Consider the following 10831-nt stretch of genomic DNA (forward strand, 5'->3'; position numbering starts at 1 on the left):
AAGGTGATTGGCTGTCTAGATGACTTCTTCCTGACCAGGCCACTTGGACTTATGTTTGGAGGGTGTCTGGGTTTTCTTCACGAGTGAGGGACTAGAGCCTTTTCTTCATTAGCTTTGTTTGGGGCAGAGGACTGAGGTAGAGAAAGCCTGCTCGCCATGGAGAATTTGACTGTAATGTAACTGTGCCATAGGGATTTAAGCGAGGGGCTAAAAAGGATTTTATGAAGGGGAGATGACCTTTCTCTAAGTTTGGATTCAAAAAAGAAAAACACGAGAAAGAGTTCTTTTATTTTTTAAAGACCTTTAAAAGTCTCTTTCTGTCTCTCTCTGTCTCTGTATGTCTCTCTGTCTGTCTCTGTCTCTCTGTCTGTCTCTGTCTCTGTCTCTCTCTGTCTCTCTGTGTGTGTGTGGTGTGTGTGTGTGTGTGTGTGTGTCCATCAAAGAAGTCCAGAAAAGGATGTTGAACCCCTTAGGGCTGGAGTTACAGGCCATTGTGAGCCCCTCAGCTTGGGTGACAGGAACCCAACTCTGATTTCTTGGTGCCATCTCTTCAGCCTGAGAAAAAGTCAGTGTTTTGTTTTGTTTTTATTTTGTTCCCACCATACAAAAGAGGGCTGTATTTTTGGAAATCAACTTCTAGTTTATAACAAGTTTTACTTTCAAAACCACATCAACAGACCAACACATTGTAATTCGCCCTGGAGGACTGAGGTACGCCATTCGACTGGCCAAGGAATGCTCCATTCTCCATATCCACAGGAATTCCTTCTTACCCCAGCGGGACGGGCTTTGCTCTTTGGAGTGGTTTTAGTCACTACATCAACAGGAATGGGTTCTATTTTCTTTAATTACCTCTTTACGGTGTGCCTTGAACTGATCTTCGCTCCCAGTAACTCTTTGAGATGTTCTCTGACTCCATTTTCTATTAACTTTTGGTTAATAGCCCCTCTCTAATATGTATCTCTGTTCATCTTTGGCTGTCTGGACTTAGACCTCCAGGAAAAAGTTTTGACGGCTTATGTTAGGTTTATGTTAGACTAGGCCAGTTGTCAACTATTCCAGATTCTCAGACATGCCACCCAATCAAGGCAGTTGTAGTTCTGAAAGTGTTTAAAAAACCCTCTGGAGAATACAAACCCAGGGGCTGGAGTTGCTGGGATTTCAGTGCCTGTGGGTGGAGTGGGGCTGAGGAGCGCCAGCAGTTTTAGGGACAAAGATTTGGTCACTCTGCAGTAATAAATTAGGGAAGGTCGTTTTCTGCAAATGACTCTTATTTAATGCTGAAACTGATAAAGGGGTGCTGTCTGGTAACCTCTAGCGACAAATGCAAGACGTTAGAAACTGCTCTGTTCTTTATCTGACAGAGGCGGAAACGCCACTGATGGGGACCCCCAGCTTTGCAGAGTGTTGGAAACTAATTTCGAACAGGGACCACTTGCTAGCTCAGCAAGGGCGGACTCTGAAACCTCCCCCTAGTGAATGTCACCAGCCTGCTGGACAGGGACCTGCCCAGACCCCTTCTCGTGAGAGCCAGGTTGTCAGCTCTTTCTGGGCACTTGTAGGGAGGATGATACTGATTTCCAGGATCTGCGGGTTGGTGGACCCCCTTCTTGGGCCAGAGGTGTTTCCTGATGCCACTCAACAGACCCCATCACACCCCAAACCAGGTTATATTCCTGCCCAGCACCTCAAACTCCCAAAGACGAACCAAGAAGAGATGGAGACCAGTGCCATGAGTCCATTTCTTTATTAATTTGACATTTGTTTAGCTGGTGTAGGGAGAATGGTCTATACATCAGAGTAGGGTGGGCTGGTCTCTCTCAGTAACAGAGCATGTGAGAGAGAGCCAAGACATAGTTCATTTTTTTCATAACAATTAAAAAAATCATTTCAAAACTTCTAAAAAGCGTCTAAGGTGCAGACTGCAGCATTCTCTAGGCATCAAGTGGAGACCCCAAACTCCTCCTAAAACAGCTCCTACTAGCAACGGGAGCGCGCAGCCATGCCGCCGTGGGCGGGGGCGGCGTGCCAAGCAGCCAAGCCAGACCGAGCGGAGGGTGCCAAAGCGGAGTCGGCCGCGCAGGGCGCTAAGAGCCGCTACTGGGCGGAGGGGGCGGGGCGAGGCGGGGCGACCCCGCGCCAATCCTCGCCCGCCCTCCGGGGGCCGCCGCCCCCTCCCCCCCAGGGAAGCCAGCCACGCCCGCGGACCACAGCATCCTCCCCCCCCCCCCCCAACTCGCGCACCGGCCCGGGGCTAGAGCGCGCGCGGGCTGGAGTCCCCGGGAGGGCCTCCAGGGCGTGGGGGTACGGGCATGGAGGGGCGTCTGTGCTACTTGGAAGGTTTTTATTGTGTCCCGACGACACCCCGAAGAGCGGCAGGCGAGGAAGGTGACCGCTGTCCACCAGTGGCTCCGGGAGAGCGAGAAGAGCCTGCCAGTCTCTCTCCTGGCCCTAGGGGGCGCCGCCCGGGCATGGCGGAGCCGGATTGTGCTGATTCGGGCCTCCCTCTGCAGGAGACTCTAGTGTGACGTTAAGGCTCTTCCCTGAGGGCTCCAAGGCAAGACCAGCCAGTTGAGGGTTCCCTTCCTGGCCTGGCCCTGAGTCTAGATAGAAGAGGGTCTCTCCTCAGCCTCCTGGTCAGCAGTTCTATCCTGCTCCGGCTCTCCTTGCGCTGGGCCCGTGGTCAGAGCCAGGCACTTGGCCGACCAGCCTGAGCCCAGCTGTCTGTGTCAGGACCTCCAGACTGCGGCCACTTGCACTGCACTTCAAGCACCAAGTTGGCTCTGGGAGACCTCAGGGTGGTCTGACCTAGGAACTGGCAGGTACATTCACAGCCCTACTCCCTTCCTCATTCAGTGAAAGACAGCCTTTAGCTCCTCCCACAGCCTGGAGAAGTCCTCTGGAGCTGAGCTCTTTAGGGCTCTGTACATACTGCTAACGTGTTTCTATTGGTTTGCATAGTATTTATTGTTTTCATATACACAAGGCTGATTACTGTAACAGTTTACACTTTGAACACAGACTATTATAGAAGTACTTGACGGTTTAGAAAACCCCTTCCTCTATCGGACATGCTGGTGCGATCCTCGGACAGCCACAGGTCCTTCCCCAGCAGAGAACTTCGAGATGGGACCCTGGCTCCCCTTTGAGCCCTACAGCAAAGCCTAGGGGCTCCTTGCCTCAGTTCTTAAATTTCTAACACAAGGAACCCCGAGTGCACTCTCAGGGTGATGATCTCCCACTGGAAGGTGAGTTAATACTGAAACTGAGAGACAACATAAAAAAAAAAATAATAAATCCAGTTTATCCATACGGCTTCAGAGGTCACAGTAAAATCAGTGTAGACTGAGTGAAGGGAAGACCTGCGTGTGTGCACCTGTGTCATGTCATTCTGGGAAGAGCAGTCCCTCCACGGGGGTGGGGGTGGGGCGGGGACGAGTGGCATGTGGTGTGTGGGGGGGTATAGGAGACTGGTACACGAGGACAAAGGGCTAAACTGATTTCACGCCGTTTCCCGTTCCCTCGGTCCAGAAAGATCGTGTGAATTTCTTACAAATGAGTTTGAAGTCAAAAATCAAAACAAAACGCAAACAAACGGATCAACCATCCCAGCCACGGTAAGCCCTTATTCGTGTCTGCACCCGTGTGCTCTTTGGGGCTCCTTATCCGCTCCCTTCTCTCGCCGCCTTTGTCCTGATTCCCACAGAGATCCATAGTCGCTAGAGGCAGGACTGAAGACTGTAGGTCATGCGTCTACAGCCAGTCATTCATGCGAATAGGAGACTAAAGGAAACTCCTTACAGAGGTCATGCCGGGGAGCTCAGAACGCGTGCGACCCTTCAGTAGCCCTCTGGTCCAGGTCTCCTCCCGTGTGCATGACAAGAGTGTGTGGAGTTCAGGGTTTGGGTGTTGAGGTGTGATCCTGCAGGATACAGAAAAAGGAGTCACTCGGGAGCTCTGTGCTTCCTTCCAGGGCAAGCCACCAGGAGAAGCAGTGTCCCCAAGCAAAGCGGCAAGCTGAGACTGAAGTAGCACAGGCTGAATACCTCCCACCCTTCCCTGATGTCTACGCAGATGTTCCAGCTCACTAGCTACCCGGCCTCGCTGTTTAATGCAGAGTAGATGAGCTCTCAGCCGCCTTCTGTAGGGGACAGGGAAGGCGCCTGCTGCCAGGAGGCTGGGGGGAATTTCTTCAGAGTAGATTCTTGTGCTTAGAAAGCAGCCATTCTTTTCCTGCAACAGGCCCTATGCTGAGAAAAAGGTGAGGCTAGGCAGACATGCCCTGATGCTCTCAGTTCAGGTGGGCCTACAGCACCGATGTCTGCTCTGAGTTCACCCTGGACAAGATCGCCGGTCTCAGGAAGTCATGACTTTGAAACTCCTCTGGGCTCTGGTCCATAGACTCTCACTGTCAACTCTCCCTGGCTCCTGGTTTTGCATGCTTGTGGTGGACTAACTCTGTAACGAAGAGAGCCCTTGAGGCATCGTCTCTAGAATAGTACATCTCAAGCCAGGAAGCAACAGCTTTGCATGTGAGGTCCAAAACTGACAGCCTGGCATTTACAGCAAGACATCATTCCCGCCTCTAGGACTGTCTGCTGTGAGGCTGGCCTTCTTTCTCTTTCCTTAAAAAATCTCTGTCTCTGTCTCTCTCTGTCTCTGTTTCTCTGTCTCTGTCTCTCTTGTGTCTCTGTACATGTCTGTCTGTCTCTGTCTGTCTCTGTCTCTTTCTCTGTGTTTCTTTGTCTCTGTCTCTCTTGTGTCTCTGTACGTCTGTCTGTCTCTGTTTCTGTCTGTTTCTCTGTCTGTCTCTCTTGTGTCTCTGTACATGTCTGTCTGTCTCTGTCTCTCTCTGTTTGTCTCTGTCTCTCTTGTGTCTCTGTACATGTCTGTCTGTCTCTCTGCCTCTGTCTCTCTGTCTCTGTCTGTGTCTCTCTGTCTCTGTGTCTCTGTCTCTCTCTGTGTCTCTCTCTCTCTCTGTGTGTGTGTGTGTGTGTGTGTGTGTGTGTGTGTGTGACAGTGTCTTGTTGTGTAGTTCAGGCTAGCCTGGAACTTCCAGCCTCCTGCCTCCGCATCCCAGGTGCTGGGATTTTGGGCATGCACCATCATGCACAAATAACTTCACATCTTCCAGCAAACACTGAAGACTCTATCAGTGGGCATCTGAGAGCTGGTGAGGAAGAAAAGGGCATTTATTTTGGTGGTTTTGGGGTTTGTTTTGTTTTGTTTTGTTTTGAGATAGGGACTCATCTTTAATCCAATCTGGCCCAGAACCCATTCTTTATCACAGTTTTGACTTCATGGCAATCCTCCAGTCTCAGCATCCCGAGTGACAGGGGGACCGGTGTGGTCTACCGTGCCTGGCTGGGAAGGCCATTAAGGTGAGGAGAGTTGATGGTGTTCTGGGAAGTGGCATAAATGTTGGAAGTCATTCTGAGGAGGAGCTGTTCCCAGGCATAGAGCTGTTCTAGGCTCTATGGGTGACAGAGCCTCGAGTGGGTATATTGGGCATGACCAACGTGACTCACCTCTCCCAGGGGGGAGGGAGAGTCAAATGTTTTGCCTACAGCTGCAAAGACTAAAAGCCAGGCAGGCATTCTTGCTAGGGAGAGCTGTGCTGCGGCTTGAAAGGTGAGATTCTGCCCCTCCTGGGCTACCTTCTCCTTTTATCCCACTGATAGGCAGTATGCTCATATGGCCCCCTCCCATCAATGCTGTCATCCTCCCTGCTCAACTTCTGTTCCTGCCCCAGACTTGTCCTCCAGCACTTCAGGCTGCCCCTTTACCCATTGGTTAACAGACACCGTAGAGAGCCAAGGGTCAGGAGCAGGAATTCTGAAGCCAGACTGTCCGGGTTTGAACCCTGCTTCTGTCCTTACCGGGCTCTGGTCAGCTTACTCAGCTGCTCTTCAACTCAGTTTCCTCTGCTGTGACATGGGGCAGCAGCAGGACCCATCAGTGTGATGATGTGTGCAGGTGCTGACGACAGGTCCATGGAGGACAGGAGGGGGGTTTAGGGGGTGTGAGGAAGCACAGAGGGGTCAGGGAGCCTCGAGGGAGCAGGGAGCATGCTGGGTTTGTGAGTCTCTGGCTCTTGGAAAGTGCTGCCCCATGCTGTTTTTTCCCTAACAAGCTTTGCAATTGCTTTGGCAGGATTATGAAAATGGGAGGGTGGGGGGTCCCTTCTCTGCATCCCCTACAATGCCCCTACAATGCCCACCCTGGAGCTAAGCATTACTCAGTGATACAATGAGGGAGAGGTTCTAGACACACAGGCTGGTTTCCCACTTATTTCACTGCCTCGTCCTAAGGGAGGGGAGGGCTCAGCCTCAGAGATCAGTAGGCCCCTTTCTCTGGGAGGTGGGTGGTAAACTAAGACTTCAGTGGAACAGAACCAGGTCCAGCTGGAGCCTGGCAGAGCAGGAGTGGAGTACTAGTTCTAGGGGAGGAGCCTTCAGGTTATGGCCAGGCCTCCTCCCCAGGTCACGCTCTGAAAAAGGTCTCCTCTCAAGGCTTAGGAGGCGGCCCCTCCAATGTGCTCAGAGCGCCTGCGCAGACAGGATCTCAGATTTTTCTCGCCACGCTGTGGCGCCTGCCCCCACATCTGTGGCGGTTGCTCTTACCAGTCTCCCTTTGCTTCTTACTCTTAGGTCCTGGGAATGATGACAGATTCTAGCTCTAAACGAAGCAAGACAAAACATGCCTTCCTACTTCCGCCCATTGAAACATTAGCTTTTTTTTTTTCTCCCAAAATACCCTATCGTCAGAAAGGATGGAAATCTTAAAGCCACACTGTTTGTGTGTTTCCCTAAAAGGAAAATGGAGAAAAGCACTGGGCTTCCCTTCCTCAGCTCCTTGGAGAGTCCTGGAGGGAACAGCTCCGCACATGCAGAGGGTATCGAGAACTAGTACCCATCCCGGGCTCCTGGCACCCCCAGGGCTGCCCCATGGCCTATGCTCCAGTACTCTCAGCTTCTTGATGCATACTCTTTTCCCAGCTGCCCTGGCACCTTAACGCTTAGGTGCAGTACAAGACCAGTGCTGCCGTGCGCCAATGAGCCTTGTCCGCTCAAACAGGAAATGCAATTTTCTGGCTTCTTCACTCTTTGGGCCTCAGACACAAGGGTCTTTCCAATGCTCACCAGAGTGTAGAGTCCTGCTGGTGGGTGCCCCTCCTCTACTCGTCCCTCACTTCAGCCTGCTTTTAGATATATGTATTCTATAAGGCTTGAGAGAAGTTTGAGAAGGCACAGCAACTCGACTTTCAAGACGCACGTAATCATTGCAACAGTATAATGATGTAATCATAGCAACGGTAAAATGAAGGATGCTGAGATCCTGAATTTTAGTTGAGCAGCAACTCAGTCTCTCGCAGGCTCAAGCGTCTACTCCTGAACTATGCCCTGGCCCCTGGAGTCTGCATCTTAAGACCCCAGATGACTTAACTGACATGGACTACGCTCTGAAAAAGATCACTGTTGACCCTCGCGCTCTGTAAAAGCCCTTCCTCAAAAGTAAGAGCGTCTGTCGCTCCACAGCAACTCTACAAGAAAAGTGCTGCCATATTGCGAGGACAGAAGTGCCGAGAGGCTCAGGAAGGTCAACTGACTGGCCCTGAGTCACATTACAAACAAAGCCTGTCACTGATGGAAGGCCAGAGTGCATACACCCTTATTTCCTCCTCACGACACAACACCTCTCATAGTTACTATCTGTGCCTCCCTCCCCTGCCACACCTACTGTGGCTGGAACCTGGGGTTTCGGGCAGGCTGAGCATGCGCTCCACGGCTGAGCCACACCCTGTTCTGCACACATTTCTAATTGACAAGTAACAGATATCAACTGTTATTGTTTCCATCTTTCCTTGAGGAGTATGAAGCTGGGGTAGTTGAGTGACTTAACGTCATACAATTTGGGGATGGGGGTGGGGAGGAGTCTTGAATCTGGATTCCAAGGCTAGTTTTTACTCTAAGATGCTTCTCAGGATTCACAGTAGTTCTGGTCCACGAAGTGTGGGCCTGGGATTAGCGAAGACTGAGTCACTGCTCCCTAGGGAAATACAAGGCTACTTTCAGGTCAGTCTCTGGTCATGCATTCCTGGGCCAGCGACTCCATCAGCTGCCTGTGTATTTCCGTGGGAGGGTGGCACATTGCATGTATGTGGCTCCTTCACTCACGTCCACCCCATTGCCATTAACACCAGAGCCCTCAGAACTCATCTCCCCTGGACAGACAGAACTTCAATGCAAACAGCGAAATAACACGGAACCGCACTGTCATTAAAAATAAAGGACAGCATGAGACCCAAGACAGGGTGGATCTGGTGGATCAAGGGTCACTCAGTGGTCACCCTTGTCTTTGTGTCTGGGAGTGGGTGGGCGCAGAAGCACCCGGTGCTCATTTTGGATTTCGAGTAACATTTAGTAAGTAGGAGAGGCATGACGAGGTTCAACAGGATGGCCTGTTGGGTGGGGGCAACCGTGGTGGGAACGGAGCCTGAAGCACCTTTGTAACTTCTTGCTGAGGATGGGACACTCTGCTGTTCTACAACCCTCTGGTCAGACATGGGCAGGAGTCTGCCACTCTACGCTCCTCTGCACACTACCCTGGGGAGTCACCTACCCTCTCTCTGCCTTTTGTTGGCAGAGGGCTCAAACCAGGCTGCTCAGAATTCCTGACTCCTAAGCTCAGGGGGTCTCTCTCTCTCTCTCTCTCTCTCTCTCTCTCTCTCTCTCTGGTGTATGTGTGTGGTATGTGTGTGTGTGGTGTATGTGGTATGGTGTGTGTGTGTGTGTGTGTGTTGATATGTGTGTGGTGTGTGTGTGTGGTGTGTATGTGTGGTATATGTGTGTGTTGATATGTGTGTGGTGTGTGTGTGTGGTGTGTATGTGTGGTATATGTGTGTGGTGTATGTGGTATGGTGTGTGTGTGTGTTGGTACGTGTGGTGTGTGTGTGTGTGTGGTGTGTATGTGTGGTGTGTATGGTGTGTGTGGTATGTATATGTGTGTATGTGTCTGTGGTGTGGTGTGTGGCATGTGTGTGTGTTGTGTATGTGTGTGGTATGGTGTGTGTGTGTGGTATATGTGTGTGGTGTGTGCATATGTGTGTGTTGTGTATGTGTGTTGTGTGTGTGTGCAGTATGTGTATATGTGTGTGTTGTGTGTGTGCGTGCAGTATGTGTATATGTGTGTGGTGTGTGCATATGTGTATTGTGTGTATGTTGTATGTGTGTTGTGTGTGTTGTGTGTGTGTGGTATGTGTATATGTGTGTGGTGTGTGCATATGTGTGTGTATTGTGTGTATGTTGTATGTGTGTTGTGTGTTGTGTGTGTGGGGAATGTGTATATGTGTGTGTGTTGTATGTGTGTGCAGTATGTGTATATGTGTGTGTTGTGTGTGTGTGCGTGCAGTATGTGTATATGTGTGTGGTGTGTGCATATGTGTATTGTGTGTATGTTGTATGTGTGTTGTGTGTGTTGTGTGTGTGTGGTATGTGTATATGTGTGTGGTGTGTGCATATGTGTGTGTATTGTGTGTGTATGTTGTATGTGTGTTGTGTGTTGTGTGTGTGGGGAATGTGTATATGTGTGTGTGTTGTATGTGTGTGCAGTATGTGTATATGTGTGTGTTGTGTGTGTGTGCGTGCAGTATGTGTATATGTGTGTGGTGTGTGCATATGTGTATTGTGTGTATGTTGTATGTGTGTTGTGTGTGTTGTGTGTGTGTGGTATGTGTATATGTGTGTGGTGTGTGCATATGTGTGTGTATTGTGTGTGTATGTTGTATGTGTGTTGTGTGTTGTGTGTGTGTGTATGTGTATATGTGTGTGTGCGTGTTATGGGGAGGGACATGTCGACTTCCTTGCAGATCAGCTACAGCAAGTTAATGAAACATTCTACTTCTGCTCTGTCCTTCAGCTGCCTTCCTGCTGCTACCTTCTGTTGAGGGCATGGGTAAAACCTCAGCCAACAGAGTGGCCCTGGCGGCCACCGTAAGACAGGGTAGAAGAAGACATTCTCCCTCCCTTCCTCCTTTAAAAATGATTCGAAACTTTGGGTCATTTCCAGGCCACGATCAAGAGCTAATCTTTAAATCAGCAGATAGGCAAGACCCTCCTGGCAGTGCCGGGGTTAATATTGTGACCTCCTTAAAGCTGCTGAGAAGTCAGGGCTAATTTTACTCTCCTATCAGCTCTGCCAATCCTCATATTGTCCAAGCGCTGAGATATGTTGAGAAGCATCAAGTCAGCACTTCTGCTGGCCCAGGAGGCTGTGCGGGCCCTGTTTTTTTTTTTTCCCTCCAGAACACAGAAAACCAGTGACTGCCTGCTGTTTGGCTTTGGGCCCTGAGAGTTCTGGGGGTTGGGGGGAAGGGCAATAACCCAGTTAGTGCTGTGCATGGGGCAGAGTGTGAAGCTTGCTTGTTTCCTGCTGTCTCCCACCCCGACGCATCCTGTACTGAGCTGCCCCGAGCTGAGCACAATGAAGGACCTCGGGGCAGCTCAGTACAGGACCCTTCAGGGAGGGCAAGATCAGAGCTGGCTGCCAAGGCTCTCGGGTACTGCAGCCTGCTGGAGATCTTCACTGCATAGCCTGGCCCACCCCTCCTTGGCCCTCTGCCCTGATGCACACCTGTCGCACACTAGTTCAGCCCTTAGCCATGAAGACCCTTCTCACTTTCAGAGAAGATACTACTTATGCCTTGGATCTGTTGACTTAGTTCCTTCTCAGACATCGAGCGAGCAGACTTGTTCTCAGAACAGCAAGAGAATTAAAGCTATGGCAGGTTAGGACTCCAGCGAGCCTTCAGGTTTAGGCCTAGCGTGCTTTC

The 10831-nt window shown here is 50.8% G+C and overlaps 2 protein-coding genes and 1 long non-coding RNA gene across 35 annotated transcripts in view; 2 read left to right on the forward strand and 1 right to left on the reverse strand.

Annotated features, from left to right (window-relative positions):
* Erich1 (glutamate-rich 1) overlaps positions 1–10831 on the forward strand; it is a gene marked incomplete at its 5' end in the record, with an annotated part of 52793804 nt that overhangs the window by 46076145 nt on the left and 6706828 nt on the right.
* The window catches only part of Ank1 (ankyrin 1), a 179656-nt gene continuing 170553 nt past the window's right edge, over positions 1729–10831 (reverse strand). For 27 of the 34 annotated variants that reach the window (XM_087588433.1, XM_087588417.1, XM_087588413.1 and 24 more), the window contains one exon: positions 1729–3922. Coding sequence is in view for 9 of the 34 variants with exons in the window: in XM_087588417.1 (XP_087444543.1) it covers positions 3896–3922 (27 nt within the window). In the remaining 25 variants the exon portion in view is untranslated. 34 annotated transcript variants of the gene reach the window in all.
* LOC148000616 (uncharacterized) lies at positions 5021–7501 on the forward strand. The gene is made up of 3 exons (XR_015640440.1): positions 5021–5173; positions 5272–5381; positions 6651–7501. It is a non-coding gene; the product is annotated as an uncharacterized LOC148000616 (long non-coding RNA).

The sequence above is a fragment of the Rattus norvegicus genome, chromosome 16, assembly GCF_021556685.1.
Source record: "Rattus norvegicus strain SHRSP/BbbUtx chromosome 16, alternate assembly SHRSP_T2T, whole genome shotgun sequence".
NCBI classification, from domain to species: Eukaryota; Metazoa; Chordata; class Mammalia; order Rodentia; family Muridae; genus Rattus; species Rattus norvegicus.